At 45.9% G+C, this 21,027-nt stretch overlaps 1 protein-coding gene across 1 annotated transcript in view; it reads right to left on the bottom strand.

The window, feature by feature from the left end:
- LOC138966285 (guanine nucleotide-exchange factor SEC12-like) overlaps positions 1 to 20,492 on the bottom strand; it is a 24,427-nt gene extending 3,935 nt beyond the window's left edge. Inside the window, exons 1-8 of the mRNA XM_070338445.1 lie at positions 20,347 to 20,492; positions 15,995 to 16,193; positions 15,261 to 15,514; positions 13,902 to 13,985; positions 13,292 to 13,410; positions 11,167 to 11,343; positions 10,025 to 10,097; positions 525 to 684 (exon numbers count right to left, since the gene is read on the bottom strand). Coding sequence (XP_070194546.1) covers positions 525 to 684; positions 10,025 to 10,097; positions 11,167 to 11,343; positions 13,292 to 13,410; positions 13,902 to 13,985; positions 15,261 to 15,514; positions 15,995 to 16,193; positions 20,347 to 20,475 — 1,195 coding nt within the window. The 5' untranslated portion in view covers positions 20,476 to 20,492. The remainder of the gene's footprint in view (positions 1 to 524; positions 685 to 10,024; positions 10,098 to 11,166; positions 11,344 to 13,291; positions 13,411 to 13,901; positions 13,986 to 15,260; positions 15,515 to 15,994; positions 16,194 to 20,346) is intronic.
- Positions 20,493 to 21,027: the final 535 nt, after the last annotated feature.

Below are 21,027 nucleotides of genomic sequence, written 5' to 3' on the forward strand. Positions count from 1 at the left end.
CTGGTACATGACACAGATTTGGGGTGTGGAAGGTGGAGATGTAGCCAACACCTGTATAGCCATGCAACACTACAAAACAAGTATCTGCACCCAATTGCAACACTCCACATTTCACAAAAACATAATGTATGCAAAGACACACTTCTTCCCAAGAAAACGATCACATATGCCATCACTGTATTGATCTTTTCAGTCTTGAAAATGGGCATGATAACATCAACCATGAACAAAGGTTTTACCAAACACATTTACTCCAACCGTCTGTTGTCGATCAGACCATTGTTCAAACAGTCATTCTTTTACTCTATCCAGCATAAAACTTGAGTACATGGCATCCTTGCAAACAGTCAGCAGCACACAACAGAGCCACAGACACTTCTCTCTACTTCATCAACTCTTTCAAGAGACAACAAGTCTTCTAAAAGTAGTTTTGGGTTCTTCATCCTCCAAGCCATTTGACTTCCAGCTATCCTACCTGCTGTGCTTATAAAAGATTATAAGTATTTCAACTTCTTTGAGCTTACCTCTCTCTGGCGCTTGATGTAGCCTGACAGTATTGTCTGCGGAGACGCTGAGAAGGCTGAAGTCTTGCTGGCCCACAATGGCCTGCGTTGCTTCCGAGGCAGGCAGAAACTCCAGCCCCGTCACAAAGATGCTGTGAGCTTCTTTCACATGGTACAGTTTCTGAAAAATGTATGGCAGTGGTTATGTTGAATCTGGGATGCTGTCATACATCTGTGTCTGTGTTTGAAAAAGATGGGTCATTAGGTATTGTCACGATCTAGTGACATAGACCAAGAAAGTGTCACTCAGTGGGGTGCCTTCTCTTGGTCAAATTGCGACAGAAAGCGCCTGTGCGTGAGTCGGGGCTATACGGCAGAGTTTTGCTGACAGCGCAGAGCACGGATTTTGTGGCGCACGGATTTTTCGGGGGCGATTCTGCTTTGCGAGGCAGAATTGTGGATAGCTGAACTTGATATGTGACAAGGTTAGTCACGTGTTTTTGTCAAGGTTGCAGACCTGCCTACCCCTGAAATGTACCATGTGTAGTTTTGGGTGTGAAAATAAGGCAAATGTGTAGTTTGGCAGGTGAATGTGTAGTATTTCAATTTGATCAACCCAAACCGCAAAACAGAACAGTTACTTATACCGTACTAAAGCAAACACTCAACACTCCAAACAAAACTATTACAATGTGAACAATACTCCTCATACAAATACAAACAAAGCCCCCACAAAAATACAAACCAAGCATTTAAGTTTATTTGTTAAGAAAAAAATTATTAACTAGTTTGGAACATTTCATGATTTGTTAAAAAAAAAAGCTGTGTTGAGGGGTATGCAGTTCATATACAGTGGGACCCCCTATTCAAGACCTGTGACAATCTGAGAACATCAAGTCACAAAAAGTAGGGACTGGGAGTATGTGTATCAACATGAAGGCAAATTTGCATATAAACAGAACAGGTTTGCGTCGGCAATAATAATAATATGGCAGGTCATTGCCTCTGCTCTGGTTACCGATCTCTCAAAAGTGAGCTTGTCTTGGTCTTCTTTCCCTGGCACGGGTTTCTTCACAAAACAGTCCAATTTTTCCTCTGCTTTGGTCGGGATTTCTCGAATTCCTCATGAGAAGTGCTTTTCTTGTGGCGGTTACACGGTCGTAAAGCCCACTGTGCTTCTCTGAAAAAGCCGTGTTGCACACAGTGCAGTGGGCAAAATGCTTCCCTTTTCTCCACGAAACTAGGCATGGATGCTCCTCATAGTACTTTGGCAGAAAAGCCTTGCTGGGAGTTTGACCAAGCTTCTTTTTTTTGCTCCGTGGCGGTTGATCGCCAAAGTCTTCTGAATCCGTGTTCGTTGCTGTAGCCATTTTTTTCCCTCCAGAAAGAATGAGCTATGAAGTGACCGCGTTCAGAAAAGTATGTGCTGAAACGCCCGCGATAGTTGTTATAACAGCAGCAAGACCAACTGACTACGCTACTCTCGCGGGCGCCGGGCATGTTTTGCACGCAGTACACAACCGGTTATTACAAATTATGGATCGGAACTCGCTCGCGTTTTTGCGTATTCAAAATGTCAAAATGTGTAGTCGAAACGAAACGTTTGCGTAGTATAAGACAAGCATGCGTAGTTGCGTAGTTTGGGGACCAAAATCGTAGTTTACTACGCTCAATGTGTAGTGTAAACAGGTCTGAGGTTGTCTGTCTGAGACACGGTAACTTGGCACTTGACACTCAGCGGCAGAAGAAGAAGGATCGATACAGCGGTTTCTAGAGTATGAGGGTCTTCACCGAATAGAATATTCGGGCACTCTAGAGGAACTTCAACGAGATATCACCTTCTCACCGCCACATGTTCGCTGAGGACGAGTCGTCAATTTTCCTTCGCCGTGCGATGGTCTTCGCATAAGTATTCGGCAAGGGTTTTTTGGATGTTGTTGTCACTGTTGACGAACAGAGGCCATTCCAGGGAGGAAGCGGGTTTTGCTTCCATGAGAGTGCTACATTCATAGGCTGTTAGAGGTAATAAATCGAAAATTTTTAATTAAATTTTCATTTGATTAATATACTTACCCGAGTCACATATTAGCATTGACGCAGTCGAGATGCTAGGTAGACTGAAAAAACGCTATCCCGTCTATAGTATAAGGGAAGCAACCCAAGCAAAAAAGTAGCAAGCTTGCTACCCTGGGTTGCCTCCCGTAGCGTGCATCACGCCACAGATCTCGTACCCAATACGAGACACCCTCATTCGACTTCTAGAATACAAAGAAACTAAAAGCGGGGAAGGTGGGAGGGAATTACCTATGTGACTCGGGTAAGTATATTAATCAAATGAAAATTTAATTAAAAATTTTCGATTAAATTACATATTCTTACTCCCAGTCACATATTAGCAGATAACTCCAACAAGGTGGTGGGTAAGATCAAAAAGTTCAAACTCACTCTAAAGTTCTGGAGAGACAAAAGCCAGCTGCCGCCAAGGAAGGAACAGGCCGAGACCCATCCTGACAGAGGGCAGCAATGTCTGCAGAACCTGATAAGACAAAATCCTAGCGCCAGAAGCTGTGCGCAGGACATCATCCAAACCCCATAGGCAAAAAAGGCCAAGGCCCTGGAAAAGAGCTCAGGCCGAGCCGAGGGAAAGATAGCATAAGCTATGACAAGGCGGAAGGCAAGAAAATCCCTTGCCGAGAAACTGGCCCACTGCCAAAAGTCAGGAAAGGATCCCGTGAGAAAGCAACCACTGACTCACTCTAAACCCTTGCCAGGAACTGGCCCACTGCCAAAGGACAGAATCGGACCGAGAACCACCCTGATTGACAGCCGAGATGTCTCTCAGGCAAGAATGCGAAAGACAACCTCAGAGAGCCAGTAAGCTGTGCCCAGCACTTCTTCCAATTTTCTGAACCGTAAAACAGTCCGGAAAAGGACCCCAGTCTTGGATAAACCCGACCAAGTAGAGGGAAGGACAAGCTGCCCCCCCCCCCCCCCCCTTAAATGGAAGGAAATGCTAATGGCCTGGAAAAGATCCGTGCGTAAGGTTGCCGGCTAAGCCCTGAAAAGGACCGACCCTCACTGAGACCATAAGGCAACCATGCCAAAGTAAGAAAACTTTGGGATGGAGTGAGGCCCAAAGGCCGTTGAGAGAACAGTCAGCTCCGGAAGAGTGACCAAACTCCAAACCGGAAAGAGAGAGACGCCTGAGTATCAAGTACCAGGGTCCACCTCAATGAGCAAAACTCAAGGGAGACGGTCACCAGTCGTCCCTTGCCCCTCCCTGCGCAAGCAGAGAGAGGGGTAAAAAAAGGGGACGAAGCGACCTAAGGTAGTGCCTAAGCACCGCAAATGCGGACCCGCAGTGGCCAAATCCTAATGTGACCGGAGACCGGAAACAAAATGACGAAAGCCAGCGTGATCTCAGAGCAGACTGCTTGTAGGTAATTGAAAATGAATCAAAAAACCCGAAACAGAAAGGACGAAGCTGGTAAGAAAGACGGAAAACTGTGAAGCGAACCAGCCGTCAGCCTCCCGAGACCAGAGTTCTCAGTAATAGTCATAGTTGCAAGTGAAGAAGGGGTGACCAGGCCGGAAGCCCAACCCGGCAGAAATCGTCCCAACTCACATCATGCAAGCATGATGGAGAAGAGGAAGAGACGAAATCCGCAGTCACAAGAACCAATTGCCAAAGTCGCAACACGACAGGCAGGAGACTATAACACAGGCTAAGGCCGAGAGCCTTGCTGCCCGTAGGCCGGCCATTGCGCCAAAGTACTCAAAGTACACAGGCACAGTCAGAAACCAAAAGTTTCGGCCGCCGAAAAAGATGCTGGCCTAGAGGCCAGCACCGAGAAAACTGGAACATTAGCTAGACCTCTGCCCACAAAGGGGAGGAGTAGCCAAAAAACCTGAGAAAAAGTGACAAGCCAAGAATGACTTCTCAAACATGCGTTGCCCAGACAATGCACCCTCAGGAAAATCTGAATGTTACTTCCGAGGCCAACTCAAGTGAACCTTAAGTTTGGACGAAACACCAGAACGCGTCTGATCGCTAGAGAAAGACAAAGTCAGACTCGGCGAAAGACAAACCTGGACCAAGTCCAGAAGCTGGTGGCAAGAGAAAACGGGGAAGCCCAAAGGCAGAAACCCCCCTTTAAACGGAAATCGACCTCTCAGCACCCATACGCTGGGAAAGAGAAAGAATGTCGAAGCCCGAAGCCACAAGCACAAGGAAAACAACCACCACCACCTCCAACGGATGAAATGGCTGTTGCTCCCGCCGAGGCTAAAACCCCGAAGCCCTAAGGCCGGCTGTTGTTTCAAAAACCCAGCGTCCTATGACGGCTGTGAAAGAAACAATCTCACCTGAGCTGAGGACGTAGGCCGCTTAGGCTGAGTCCGCTAGGTATGGCCTGCTTAGGAGCGGCCTGCTTTTGCTGCTTTCAAATTGAAGCTCAAAAGAAGGGAACCGCTGTTCTCTGTTGGTCTCAATCCCCTGCTTCTGGCATGAGAGGCCAGGCTGCCGGAGAGAGACCGTCCACCAAGGATGACGAACTGAGAATGTTCCTTGTCGACTCCTCAGAAAACCGGGAGTGGGCAAGAAACAAGTCCCTTCCGCACGAGACCGCATGGAAATAGCGCAGAGAGGACAGCCTCATCTGTGCCTCGTTCACCCTTGTAAGTGTGGAGAGGCGTGAGACACTTCCTCCGCGTCCTGCCCTTTACTAAGGGGAAAGGGCGCCAAGGAATCTGCCAGAGCGCGAGAAAGCGCCCGCAGGAGAGTCTCGGAAATGGAACTGAGTTCCAAAAGTTGTCAGCCCCCTTCCTCAGAGAATAGGAGATTCTGCCCATAGAACGGCAGAACCGAATCCTTCCTCAACGGCTTCGTAAGAAGCGAAAGAAGTTCCGGCGTGACCGAAAAACGGTGCACGCGGACGGGGAAAGGCCAACAGGCAGCTACGAGACGACCTTGGCCAAGGCAACTTCCTCTGGTCCGCTAAGGGCACGAAGGAGGAAGCCTGCGCAGGAGCGGCAAGGCATTCCGATGCCAGCTCCGAAGCTGAACCCTGAGGAACCAGCAACGAAACCGACGCCGGAGGCCACCCCCTGTCGAAGAGGGGGGCTCGGCGAAAAGGCAAAAAGGCGAAAAGCTACTAAGGGCGATTCTTCAAACCAGAAGTAGCTGCTTCCTCTTTGCCGACCGAAGTCCTTCCTGTTGGCAATCGATTGTGCTCATTCCCTAACTGAGAGGAGGATGAGAGGAATCAAAACCAAGGAAAGTGGGAGAGAGGAGCTCGCGGCCACCACCGGAGTGTGTGGATGCTGCTGTCCCAACAGAGGCAAGAAGCCCGTATGCCCATAGGGCAAGCCTTGTTCGAAATTCACCGGCGACCAAACGGAAGCAGCGGGAACTGAACCGGAAAATCCGGGAGGAGCCGGAAGTGCGGCAGCAACAGCAGCGCTATGCCAAAGCTGGTGCTGAGCCACCTACGAGCTGAAGCTCGGAACCCAAAGGTAGGCCGTAGGCCAGAACCGGAAGTGACAGTAACCTGTGCACTACCCGCTTGACCTACCCTCCTGCCAAGGCCGGAAGCGAAGCTGCCGGAAATGGCTGCCGTGCAAAGGGCAAAGCTCAAACCGGAAAGGGCCATGGGCTGCCCACACCCCGATGAACTAACATTTCCAGCCGGAGCCGGAAGAGAAGCTGTCGCGGACGACTGCTTACGTATAGCGCAGCTCAAGCCGGATGGGATCATTATTTGTCCACCTTCCAACGAGGCACTACTTCCGTGAACCGGAAGTGCCGCTGTCGCGTACGACTGCCGACGTAAGGCAAGGCTCGAACCGGACGTGACAGTAGCCTGTGCACTAACCAGTGAACCTACACTTCCGGTCGGAACCGGAAGAACAGCTGTCGCGGGCGACCGCTGTCATAGGACAAGGCTCGAGCCAGACGTGACAGTAGTCTGTGCACTAGCAAGTGAACCTCTACTTCCGGCCGGAGCTGGAAGCGGCTGCCGCGAACGACTGCTGACGTAAATTCGGAAGCTGGCCAGAGCCGCCGAAGGCAGCTGCTCCTCGTACACGGACCCGAAGTCCGAAACGCCACCTGAAGGGGACGGCTCATAGCCAAAAGAACCCGACAAATGACGCTGCGAGGGAAGGCCGTAAGCCGAACGCCCATCCTGTTGGCCATCGATGAAACTCGCACCCCTGACTAAGAGAAAGATGAGAGTCACCAACGACCGAAGGCAGCTGAAGAGAGGAGCTAGCGGCCACCACCGAAGTGGGTGGCTGCTGCTGTCCCAACAGAGGCAAAAAGCCTGTATGCCCAGGAGAACCACCGTATTCGAAATTCACCGGCGACACAACGGAAGCAGCGGGAACCGAACCGGAAAAGCCGGGAGGAGCAGGGAGTGCCGACGCAACAGCAGAACTATGCCATAGCTGGTGCTGAGGAGTCTGCAAGCCACAACCCGGAAGCCCTAGGCCGGAACCGGAAGTGACAGATGACTGTGCACGACCCGTTTGACCTACATTTCCTGCCCAGGCAGGAAGAGCAGCTGCCGGAAACGGCTGCTGTAGCAGGGCAAGGCTCGAACCGGAAGGGACCATGGGCTGTCCGCAAACCAGTGAACCAACATTTCCGGCCGGAGCCGGAAGCGAAGCTGCCGCGGACGGCTGCTTACGTAATTCGTAGCTCAAACCGGCAGGGACCATGGTCTGTCCGCTGTCCAGTGAACCACTACTTCCGGCCGGAGCCGGAAGGGAAGCTGCCGCGGACGGCTGCTTACGTAATTCGTAGCTCAAACCGGCAGGGACCATGGTCTGTCCGCTGTCCAGTGAACCACTACTTCCGGCCGGAGCCGGAAGGGAAGCTGCCGCGGACGGCTGCTTACGTAATTCGTAGCTCAAACCGGCAGGGACCATGGTCTGTCCGCTGTCCAGTGAACCACTACTTCCGGCCGGAGCCGGAAGTGCAGCTGCCGCGGACGGCTGCTGCGAGCACATACCTTGTGACGACCGTATCCCAAAAGGGACCTGCTCAGGTGCACTCCCGCAAGCGGTAGCCACCGAGCGCCGGCCGAGAAGAGAAACGCCTCCCTGTTCACCGCCTCCAGCACCAACGCCGAAGCCAGCAGGCTGGACAGGTGATCCGGAAACAACAGGAACACAGGAAGCCAACGACCGAGGGTCGCACACCCCCGGGAGGGAGGCAGAGCTGGAAACAGGGTCCGTCCGCGCCATCTCAATTTCTGGAAGCAAAGAGGACAAAAGGCTAGCCACAAGAGTGCCAGCCTCCGGCACAGGCGCCGGGTTCGAAACGGACGTGGTAGCGGTAATGCCCGCCGCCCGCGAGCCAGACGAAGTTTCCTCCGGCGCCGAAATGGGCACCGAAAAAAAAAAAAAAAACGAAGTTAGTCTTCGGGTCAGAAACGTGAACCGTGGGGTTCCTAGCCGAAGAAGTAGAAGCCGAGGACTTAGGTTTGCCAGGGCCTTTGCCCTTACTCTCGGCCTTAGCCGCTCGCTTTTTCTCACTATCAGACATGCTGTCACGCGAGAAAACAAACTACTGAAAATACACAAGTCTCTAGGACGTTAAAACTTCAGCAGAATAAACTAGCACAAAGTACAAGTTACAAGCAGGTAATAGTGCTACTGGTCGACGCTAAAAGTCCGAGCACGGACCCAAACTAACCAGCAAAAAACACCACGTGTAAGCGAAAAATGGCGACCAAAATGGCGGCCACAGCAACAAACTACCGAGCAAAATTCACAAGTCCGCGGACGAGAAAATTCTCAGCAGAATGGCAAAGCAAACAACAACAAAATGGAACAATCTCACCGTTAGAAACAGCTATGAGCAGACGGGGAGCCGAGGCTGGTGGGTGTCAAGCAGACAGCAAACAACAGCCTAGGAGCGAAATCAAGCACGACCTGTCTCTCTGGCTGAAAGATGTCGAATGAGGGTGTCTCGTATTGGGTACGAGATCTGTGGCGTGATGCACGCTACGGGAGGCAACCCAGGGTAGCAAGCTTGCTACTTTTTTGCTTGGGTTGCTTCCCTTATACTATAGACGGGATAGCGTTTTTTCAGTCTACCTAGCATCTCGACTGCGTCAATGCTAATATGTGACTCGGAGTAAGAATATGTAATTTAATCATTATTTAACGCTGTTGACGAGTCTGTGTTTGTGGAATGAAATACTCTCTGTTGTTCTTTCCAAGTTAGCGCATAATTTGCTCTCTGTGACGCTAAAATACTAATCTGTAAATGGTTTTTGCAGATAGGGAGAGAAGGACGGAAAACGGCTGTTTTGTTGTTGTGAAAAGTCCATTTGTGCAGGCCCACGTGCTCGATGAGATATGTAAAGATGACATGTTTAAAGGTGGAGGGTGAGGGGTAGCTGACATGTTTAGTGCACCGATGCTTTCTGTTTGCAGCCTTTTCCTAACTTCTGTTCAGCTGCCTTTTGCGGGACACTGCTAGCTGCAGACGTGTTAACCAGCAAACCGGCTAACCAGCGAACCGGCTTACCAGCTAACCAGCGAACCGGCTAACCAGCTAACCAGCGACTGGGTGCGGCGCCTGATGCCTCCACAGTTCCCTGCTTCGTCACCACGCTAACCAGCACTTCATTCGACGGAGCAGTTGTGGAGGCTAAAAAGACTAATTACAGGCCGTCCACCCAGTGGCCAAAGAAAGCTAAGTGCACCATGTCTTATGCACCCCGTTGACCACCGTTGTCATTTATGCTATCTGTGATTATATTCGAGTAGTGACGACGTGGGGTGTGTGACACCTGCATGAACTAGCACTTTTGGAGCAGAACAGTCGTATTTTCTTATCTTTACACGGGATCAGCGTGTTACTATAATTTTCTATATTCTAACTGGCATTTTGTCAGTGACCATTGGTTTTTACGTTTTGTGAACGTAAAAGAACATATTTTGAGTGAAGTCTCGAGGGAGGTGGCGAGTTTTTACATAAACAGGCGTCTGAAACTTATACTTTTGTTGTCTCTATTTAATTGTATGACTGCGAGAGTGGATCGTGGTGTGGTTAGTTAGTTAGTAGTAACTAACCGTTTCATAATCACCTTAAGTGATATAGTGAAACGTGACAGGTATGCGGGCACTGTATGTGAGTGCATGTATCATGTGCCTGTGCCTGTCTACGTGTGTGTCTGTGTCTGTGTGTGCCTGTGGGGGATGGGTGTACAGAAATGTTTGTGTATATGTTTTTGTGTCTGTGTGTTCATTTTTGTATGTAAAAATGCCTTCACAGGCGTTTCTAGTACGGGTTTATTTTTGGTTACCAGTAGTTAAAGGACACAGAAACTCACAGTTTGGGGAGCCCTGAAACTGCCTGTCTGCAGCCCATAATTATAACACTAAAAAGTAGTGATATTTTCACAGACTTGGGCTACCCAGCCATTCTTTTTTCATTGGTTGAAACTCCTTCTACTTATTTTCATGTGTCGAATCTAGGTAATGAGTCATGGAAAATGTGCACTCACCTTAAGGCTGAAGGAAATGTAGACTGAAACACTCCCCGATATTGAACCCACACCCAGGTAGACACCATCGTCACTGAACACAATCAAAACAACAGAAACATGTTTTACAAGACATCAATCATTCAAAGAGTCCCATGTTTTCTTTCATAAAAAGTGCATCACAAACAGTACATTATGTACTTTCAAAATAAATGTCTAGACATTCCAACATTTTAGAATAGATCAAAAGGCAACAGAAGCTCCTGTCCACGTGTTTCCGACACACCCCTCGCTAGTGATTGGCCCCTCCAATGTTTGTCAGAGGTTTTGGGTCTTCACTCTTCCCCAACACATATAAACCTGACAGTTATTTCCGAAATCCGTCTATTCTAGTTAGCTCAACACTGACAAACTGAATACAGGCTGATTCTGTATCCATATTTTGTGAGTAAGCGCTTCGCATTTATGAGTGGGGTTACATATTGTCTGCAACAGCAGTTTTATTTTGCTCCGTTCTTTGTTTGTGTGTTTGATTGATCTTATCCAGCTTCTACAGGTCTCAACCAATCTTCAAACCTAATGGCTCTTAACACTTTCTACCCCACCTAATACAGTGACCTATGTTAGCCAAGACCAGCTGTGCTGCAGCAGGTCACTCAAAATTATAGTAACTGTGTAGAAACTGTGTATTAACACGCTGGAATGCAGGCGTTAGATCGACGTTACAGGAAGCGACTGAAGTTAACAGTCTGAGCGGATATATCCATACCTAGTCAGATAGAGCCATATGAGTGGGTACGGATATATCCGTACCTGGGAGACAATGAGTAAAATGAGGATGAAAGTCACTTGTTCATTTCAATGCTTCTTATTCGCTCAGAATCTAGGAGATTGGTTCTGAACAACTCTCACTTACTCTTGTTGCAATTGTCATATGCATTTAGAGTGCTTGCATCCTTTGTTTCTCAGATTCAAATGACTTGTGCATTCCCTCTTTTCTACTTTGCATACATATTTCAGCAAACAGGATGGTAAAATACTGCCATTTGAATGCCACAATTGCGTTATAGCGCGTAAACACCGCTTGCCAGCTTGCTGCTCAAATCAGCGCACACTCGCAAGAAAACAAAAAGAAATGTAATCCTGCCAAAATGGTGAGTTACCTGACAGCCAGGGCAGATAACACCTCAGTGCCTGCATTGGTTCCCCTTTTGACCTTGAAGGTGTCCTTGTCCCACATCAAGATAAAGCAGGGCTGGGGGTTGCTGCTGGAGCGTTTGATGGGGATGCTGACAGTGTAGAGGTTGAACTTGTCCTTCTTGTTCTCTATCGAACCGTACCTGACACACACACACACACAGTAATTGAGAACATGTAAATCACTAAATGACACAAATATGGCGCAAAAACGGGTTGGAAGACATTGTAGCTCTGGTTTTCTGTCAAACCATACCTGCCACACGTACACAGGTACAGGTAAATGACAAAAAGTGGTGGAAGACTTTGTACTTCTGGTTCTCTGTCAAAACATACCTGCCACAGGTACACAGATACATGTAAATGACAAAAAGTGGTTGAAGACTTTGTACCTCTGGTTCTCTGTCAAAACATACCTGCCACAGGTACACAGGTACATGTAAATGACAAAAAGTGGTTGAAGACTTTTTTCCTCTGGTTCTCTGTCAAACCATACCTGCCACAGGTACACAGGTACATGTAAATGACAAAAAGTGGTCGAAGACTTTGTACCTCTGGTTCTCTGTCAAACCATACCTGCCACAGGTACACAGGTACATGTAAATGACAAAAAGTGTTTGAAGACTTTGTACCTCTGGTTCTCTGTCAAGCCATACCTGCCACAGGTACACAGGTACATGTAAATGACAAAAAGTGGTTGAAGATTTTGTACCTCTCGTTCTCTGTCCATGAAATAGGTAAACACCAGAGTCATGATTAACCTGGCTGGGGTAAGTATACAGGTTGTATTTCTCCTTCTGGTTCTCTGTCAAACCAAACCAGAAGAACAAACAGCAAAAATCAACAAGAAGAGCAAACGCTCGATCGAGTCACTTTCGCAGTTCTGAATATTATATGAGGCATCAGATGGACAGGAAGAAATTGCTATTCACAACACAATGAGTCACGTTCACATAAAATTTGAGCCCGGTCACTTTTATAGTTTCCGAGAAAAGCCCAACGTTAAGTTGTGTGTTGCCGAACAGAAAAGGCTAGTTATCTCCCTTGTTTTTCTGATAACGTTCGTAAAAGGCTACAGATGTAAATACTTTGATGTAAAGAATAATCCTACAAAGTTTCAATCACATCCGATGAACTTTGTCAAAGATATAAAATGTCTAATTTTTCCTTTGACGCTGACCTGTGACCTTGAAAAAGGTCAAAGGTCAACGAAACCATCGTTAAAGTGTAGAGGTCATTGGAGGTCACGACTAAACAAAATATGAGCCCGATCGCTTTGACAGTTTCCGAGAAAAGTCCAACGTTAAGGTGGTGTCTACGGACGGCCGGCCGGACGGCCGGCCGGACGGCCGGCCGGCCGGACAGACTAACACTGACCGATTACATAGAGTCACTTTTTCTCAAGTGACTCAAAAATGATTGCACTCAAAGCTAGAAGTGTAAATGTTAATCCAGGTTCCCTTACTTCTCCGTGAAGCTATGACCAGTTCAACACAACACAAAGTTAACAAAGAAAACCATGATGCTTTGATTTGATCCTGAGAGTACCACCACCAATCTACAGCCGGGGGGGGGGGGGGGGGGGGGGGGGGGGGGAGAGAGAGAGAGAGAGAGAGAGAGACAGAGAGAGAGACAGACAGACAGACAGACAGACAGACACAGAGAGAGAGAGAGAGAGAGAGAGAGAGAGAGAGAGGGGATTACTGAAATTAACTATTATGAGAGGATATGAGTTTAGATGATTATAATAAGTATTTTTATTGTGAGTGCAAAACTGAATTTATTGTTTTATGTTGTTACGTTTTATGTTGTATGTGAAATATATGCATACACCACGCATTCATTTCTCATTTGATATAATAAAGTTTTCTATGTCTAACGTGTCAATAACGACCAACCAAGGGACCGACCTTAAGTGGTCGCAGGTGGTCTCCACTGAGAGGTGGTCCCCAGAGCAGGTTCAATTGTTCTTAATAAATGTCAAGACAAAGCTTAACACTAACAGCCATTTCAAGACTAGGCTACTGAGAATTCATCAAATACTTTCTAGTTTTTTCGCGCAGGATCTCTGCCTGTTGTATTTGCGCTTACCTGCAACATCTGTATCTGTACTGCGCTGCCTCAGAGTAGTCCCACACCAAGTCGCTGTGTTTCGTGCCGTTCTTGGTATTCCACACACACCCAGTGTTGTCTCTTGATACTGTCACTATCTGGAAAAGACAGGTAATTATAAACTTTAAACTGGCGTAATTTTGCAGACAAAAGTAAAATTGAAAAAAACGTTTTCTTTGTTCCTTAGTTTAGACAAAAACCTACCAAAATAAAGAACCCAAAATGCAAATGCATTGTCACTTTATAAATCAACCATAAAACCACTTACGATGAAAACATGTTCAAACTTCTTCTTCTTCAGCGTTCAAACTATTGCTCCTACTTTTAGTAGTAAAATAACATGTACATGGACTGTAGATCAAGAAAATACAAGACACAACTTTTAACTTACATTACCCCACAAAACATACACACTCGTGCAGACACACATGCACGTACACACACTAACAAACAGACACTCACATAAACACACACACACACACACAGGCATGCTCTCCCTCTCTCTCAACAATGGACACACTTTTTTTATTACAAACAATTTCAAGTCATCTTTCTTTCTCTGAATGTACGAAATTATAAAGCCACTTACTTTGTCGCCACTAGGGCTGATGTCTAAGTCATCAATGTCACTTTTGTGTGCCTTCGTTTCATATGCCATTTTCATCTCTGGATACTGCACAAGGTCAATGGAAAATGCAGTAGCACACAGTTATTAAAACACTGGTTTTCAATGTAAAATGTCACTTGCAACACATCTGCAGCTCTCCCAGCAAACACTTCACAGCAGATTAAATGAAGGGGAAAAAACAAATGCCTTTCCACAATAATTCAATGCTTTTGCTTTCATTACTACGAGCAAGGCCTGCATAAACTTGGAATCATTTAGAGGAAACTAGAGCCCAGGGGCCGTTTCCTACCAAGGGAGGCAATCTAAAAGTTCCTTCTTTTTTAGTACTTTAACTCCCTTCCCTTGTACGTGTATCTGCCCACAGACCTGCAGACGCACAGCATACATTGCCCTGGTACGATCAACCCTAGAGTATGCTGCAGTTGTATGGGATCCCCACCTGAAGCAAGACATCGAACGACTGGAGCGCGTACAACACAGAGCAGCCAGGTTCATCACCAAGGACTATAAGTCTAGAGAGCCTGGCTCTGTCACCAAGATGCTAAAGGACCTCGAGCTCACAACACTCCAAGAACGACGGCGCCAACATAGACTCACAACACTGTTCAAAATATCCACAGGGCAGATACCAGCACTCCCCCCCGAAAACTTCATCACCCCTGCAAAACAGACCCGCAGGAGGGTGAAGCCAACACAGTTTAGCGACTACAGTTCCAACAATGTGATCGAGAGGCAGGCCATCAACAACTCTAAAGGCCTAATCATACCACACTGCCGAACTGAACTGTTCAGACACTCATTTTTTGTAAAGACAGCTCAGGAGTGGAACCATCTAAGCGAGGAGGTGATAGGCTGCACATCAGCAAAAGCCTTTTCTACTGCCGTAGGAAACCTCCCTCCTCCCTCCTCCTCTTTTTAGGCCGCTGCGCCCACCAGTCCCGTCGCATATATAGCCAACTTGGCTCCTGCGACATACTATACCAGAACCAGAATCTTGAAGTATAGTTGCCATTATTTCACTTCCAATCCTGGCCTTGGCTAACAATTCTCCAAGTGTGCTGTGGTTGGCACTTTCTTTTTTACACAGTAAGCTCCATACAACCCAAATCTAAAAATAAAGAACCCAACTCTTTAACAACCAGAAAGGAAGGAGACAATTATCCCTATTCAACATTATTTGCCTCCTTGTACAAATCAACTTGGGGGTGGGGGGGTGGAAGGAGAGAAGGAACCTTCTACAGCGTAGCACAGACACCTACCCCTTATCTATCTACATCAAAACAAAACAAAGACTGACTAAAATGAACAAACAAAACTTACCTTCCAAAGCCGAAGGAAACCCTCAGCGCCCCCAGTGATCACCAGTGTGCGGTCCAGACTGAACCGCACGACTTTCTGAAAACCTCCGTCTTTTTCAAAGTCTGTCTGCACTGATTTCAAGCACTCCAGTTCAAAGGTCAGCTGCTTGGTACCATTTGGTGTTTTACTATTGGCGTCTGCTTTCTTCTCACTGTTGGCTTTGTCGTCTTTGTCTGCTTTGCCTTTCCTCTTCTTGGCGTCCCCTGTGTTTGTTTCTGCAAACATCCCAGACCTGTCATGCATGGTTAGCCTAGGTAATAGGTATAGGTATCTAAGTTGACCTGGGAGATCGGAAAAATCTCCACTCTTAACCCACCAGGCGGCAGCGACCTGGATTCGAACTCACGACCTCCCAATTAGGAGGCCGACGTCTTACCACCACACCAGTCTGGTATAGGTATGAACTATCATGCTTTTATGTTTTACTTTTCTCAATACTGTACAAAGTACCAGAGAAGCAGTGGAGTGGAGGGGTAAGTATGTCTTAGCAGTGTCTCTCAAATGTGACATAAGAAACAGTATGCATTTTTGCTGGAATCAGAAAAAGGCGGAGAAAAACGATAATGAAACTAAGACAAAATTTATGGCCATTTGAGTTAGCATGGAAATGTCATTCGTATCTTTTCGTTCATGTACACAAATGTACATACATGTACACAATTACACAAAACTTGTGAACATGTGATCATACACACCTGAGCTTTCCTTCTTTGGTGTTATAACTTTGTATTTAACAGAGTACAGGTGACACTTCTCCTCCTGCCCACAAGCGATGAAATGATTTCTGCCATCGTAGAAAGATGCACAGTTCATGACGGCATCTGTTCCTGTGTCATGTCGACAGATACTGGAGGCCAACACTTTGTCCTCTCTTTGTTTCAGCTCAAAGATTTCCTGAAACAGAGGAAGATAGCTGACTTTAAGAATACATTTTACTTTGAACAATACAAGCTCTTTTGTGTGATTCTTTCATGTAAGCAGGACGAGGTCACTTGAGCAGGTGAAAGTACACAAATCAAGTATAATTATGCAAATATTTGTGCTAACTAGGTGAAACTTAAACAAGTCGCGTAAGGCGAAAATACAACATTTAGTCAAGTAGCTGTCGAACTCACAGAATGAAACTGAACGCAATGCAACGCAGCAAGACCGTATACTCGTAGCATCGTCAGTCCACCGCTCATGGCAAAGGCAGTGAAATTGACAAGAAGAGCGGGGTAGTAGTTGCGCTGAGAAGGATAGCACGCTTTTCTGTACCTCTCTTCGTTTTAACTTTCTGAGCGTGTTTTCAATCCAAACATATCATATCTATATGTTTTTGGAATCAGGAACTGACAAGGAATAAGATGAAAGTGTTTTTAAATTGATTTCGAAAATTTAATTTTGATCATAATTTTTATATTTTTAATTTTCAGAGCTTGTTTTTAATCCAAATATAACATATTTATATGTTTTTGGAATCAGAAAATGATGGAGAATAAGATGAACGTAAATTTGGATCGTTTTATAAAAACATTTTTTTTTTTACAATTTTCAGATTTTTAATGACCAAAGTCATTAATTAATTTTTAAGCCACCAAGCTGAAATGCAATACCAAAGTCCGGGCTTCGTCGGAGATTACTTGACCAAAATTTCAACCAATTTGGTTGAAAAATGAGAGCGTGACAGTGCCGCCTCAACTTTCACGAAAAGCCGGATATGACGTCATCAAAGACATTTATCAAAAAAATGAAAAAAACGTCTGAGGATATCATACCCAGGAACTCTCATGTCAAATTTCATAAAGATCGGTCCAGTAGTTTAGTCTGAATCGCTCTACACACACACACAGACAGACAGACACACACACATACACCACGACCCTCGTCTCGATTCCCCCCTCTATGTTAAAACATTTAGTCAAAACTTGACTAAATGTAAAAAGATTGGTTGATGAAAGTGAACAGCCGCTGTTGAACAATCCCTATGGCGGCCCGCTAGCTCAGTTGGTAGAGCACTGGACTTGTGATCGGAAGGTCGCAGGTTTGAATTCGGGCCGGGACGGACACGGGTCAACTTATGTGCAGACCCAGAGACGGAAGCCATGTCCCACCCCCGTGTCACCACCCAGACACGTAAAAGACCTTGGTCATTCTGCCATAAGTGCAGGTGGCTGAATACACCTAAACACGCAAACACCTGGGTAGCGCGACTCCGTTGCTGCTAGCTTTCCACTGGGAGGAAGCGACCCGAATTTCCCAGCGATGGGACAATAAAGTAATAAAAATGAAAAAAATTACTCAAATCTCAATACCTGGTTTTGCTCCCCCCAAAAGTTAACAAACCAACATCAGATTGCAGATTGAGCTTAACTTTTTTAGACACCGGCCTGGGGGGTCGAACTCAGATCAGAAGCTACCGACCCAACACTAAGGTCTTATAAAAGAACAATTTATAAATGACAGACTATAATGCTGAAAATGACTACTTAGTACTTTATTGTTTTTAATTAACCTTTGAATCCTAGTAGTAGTCCTGTTTAAACTACAGGTGACCTTTATGCTTTGCGGTCATAACATAGTGAGGGAGTGAAAAGATTATCCAAGATACTTGATCAAGAAAAATGTACAGTTTGAAAAAAAGATAAGGTTGCGGTTTTTTTTACGATGTAAGAATAATCCCTTATCTTTTTTTTCAAACTGTCCTTTTTCCTTGATCAAGTATCTTGGATAATCTTTTCACTCCCTTACTAATTGGGAGATAGTGGACTAATAGATCCTATGCTGAAGTAAACAGCAGTGCTAATGGTACCTACGATACATATTATATATATATATATATATACGACTTGTGTCTGTGTGTCTGTCCGCGATGCGCGGCCAAGGTTCTCCATGGATCTGTTTCAAATTTGGTGGCCATATTCAGGTACACCCGGGACACAACCTGGTCGATGAGATATTTCAACACGTGCTCTCAGCGCGCAGCGCTGAACCGATTTTGGTTTTTTTGTCTGGATCCACTACCAGTAACTCTTCCTTATCTTCTCCAGTGTTTTCAGCGTTTACCTCCCTTCCTTCGTGTGGCGTCAATCCATATTCCCGTTACTACGTTACTATTTTTAGCGTCAATCCATATTCCCGTTACTACGTTACTATTTTTAGAATGTCACTGCACTGTCCAGAACGCTTTCTTTGCACCCGTAAGTTGTTCTCACTGTAAAAGTGCAACGGTCGAATCAATTTATAGCCACGCGAAAAATACACTGTCATCTATCTCTATATATTTATAGATATAGATATACATATATATATATACGGCTTCTCTGTGTGTGTGTGTGTGTGTGTGTGGAGGCAACACCTGTGGATTGTACAGTTCTGTTTGTGATGGGGTCTGGCAGGCTTTTGTCTGTGTGTATGTTCTGGCCTTTGAGAAGCCACAACAGATAATATAGGGCTTTGAAATAAGCTCTAAAATTCTCAATCCTCCTTGAAAGGACTTCGCCTTCAGAGGTGATTGTGGTGTTTCGGCACTCGGTTACATTTGACGTCGTCGACAGGGATGGGACTCGACAGGAAATATTCAGGCCACTGAATCATTTTCGAGCTGTCCCATTCCACCAACCTGGCGGGTCCATGTTTCGGAACTTTGGGGACAAAGTTCATTCAAAGGGGGTCGAGTGTGACAGGGAGACTACCGTCACCCTTCACAGCAGACTCTGCAGAGTTGTTCGCCTTAGAAGTTGTGGGCTTTCCTTGCATGTACCCGTAAGTTGTCCTCACTGTAAAAGTGCAAAGATCGAATCTATTTATCGAAAAATCCACTGTCATCTATCTCTATATATTTATATATATAGATAGATATATACGGCTTCTGTGTGTGTGTGTGTGTGTGTGTGGAGGCAACACCTGTGGATTGTAGAGTTCTGTTTGTGATGGGGTCTGGCTGCTTTTGTCTCTCTGAATGTTCTTGCCTTCCTTTGAGTGGGCACACTGGTGGATGTAAATGTTCACACGTGCTCTAAGACGGCAAACCGCCACGCTGTCTGTCTCTGTCTCGCGATTCACACGGCGAAGCCGGGTATTCCTCTAGTATATCTATATACGGCTTGTGTGTGTGTCTGTCTGTCTGTGTGTTCGCCATGCACGGCCAAAGTTCTCGATGGATCTGCTTCAAATTTGGTGGCCATATTCAGGTAGACCCCGGACACGATCTGGTCGATGAAAATTTTCAACACGTGCTCTCAGCGCGCAGCGCTGAACCGATTTTGGTTTTTTTGTACATCCATTCCCAGTAACTCTTCCTTATCTTCTCCAGTGTTTTGCACGTTTATCTCCCTTCCTTCGTGTGGCGTCAATCGCGTACGGTGCGCCACTCACCCGGCAAAGCCGGGTATTCGGCTCTTCTTCTTCCCGGCGAAGCCGGCTATTCATAGAAGCCGGCGAACGCGATCATCCCGGCGAAGCGGGTAATCATCTAGTACTATATATAGGACTCAGGACTACATGTTAAAAAACTATGATATGACTAGGAGGTCTTCTGACTGAACATGTTTCTTGATGTTGTTGTTGTTGGGTTGTTGTTTTTGTTTGTTTTGTTTTCAAGCCAGGACATTTTGACCCATACATATTTTCAATCCAGGTCCAACTGACCTCTTATCCTGATTCTGGCAACAACACTGCCTCACACTCCTCTCGTGCCCCAAAAAATGTCACCTGTGGAGCACCACTTTAACCCTTAGTAAGTTTGACTTCATCCAAGTTCATCAAGTTCATGAAGTTCATCATCATGCAGCATAGCTTTCTGAGTTTCTCCCGTCTGATTCTGAAAAACTCCCTTGCTTGTTCTTATTTGCCAAAAAGTTAAATGGGTTTGTGGAACTACCAGCACCTCGCGCTTTTCAACACATGCCGCTTGCCGCATATCTCTAGTAGAGTACAACAGGCTGGTATTGGTGCAAGTAGGAAGTGCGACACTCGCAGTGGCAGTAATAAGCAAAACTGCCAAGATCTTTGAACAGCTGCAATCTTGTTAAATGCAAATATAGGAGTACAAATCAGGCATATTTACTATAACATTGGGGACTCCAGTTTTTGCTTGACCTCCTCCTCCAGCCACAAGAAAATGTGTGCTGCCAAGCGCTTGTACGGCATATAAAGGAAAGTCCGACTGAGCCAAAACATCCCGTGCAGGCGCCATGTTGTACACACATATAGATTTACTGCGAGGCTAATTTTGCATTAAAACAAATGCAAAGAAAACTAAATGAGACGAAACTCTTACAAATGCAAATGTTTGCATATACGACAAGAAGGCAAACAAATATAATCAAAAGATGCTTTACTTTCAGAATGAGTAAACTGTACAACATGAAAACTGCTGAACTTAAAAAAATAGTGCGCAACTTCCGGTTTCATTTTCTTGTCTGCTTGTGTTCATTTTGGGGGCCGAAGCAAGGTAAATAAGGTAAATAATATAAATTTAGGAGTTTTCCAACGTTTTCCTGACGTTTTAAGACTTAAATATGAAATGGTTAGCTTTTCTGCTCATTATGTTATCCGCACTTGTGTAGTTTACTGTCGTTATGTCCCCTAGTTACCGGCATAGCAACTGCTGTGTTGATCATTCACCTAAATATTATTGCGCATCCAGTGAGACCATTAAACAAATATTACCCGGTTCTTTCTCAAATCAAAGCATATTTGAACACACGCAAAATGAAAACTAATTTGCAATCGACTTCGTGTACGT

The sequence above is a fragment of the Littorina saxatilis genome, linkage group LG5, assembly GCF_037325665.1.
Source record: "Littorina saxatilis isolate snail1 linkage group LG5, US_GU_Lsax_2.0, whole genome shotgun sequence".
Taxonomy (NCBI): domain Eukaryota; kingdom Metazoa; phylum Mollusca; class Gastropoda; order Littorinimorpha; family Littorinidae; genus Littorina; species Littorina saxatilis.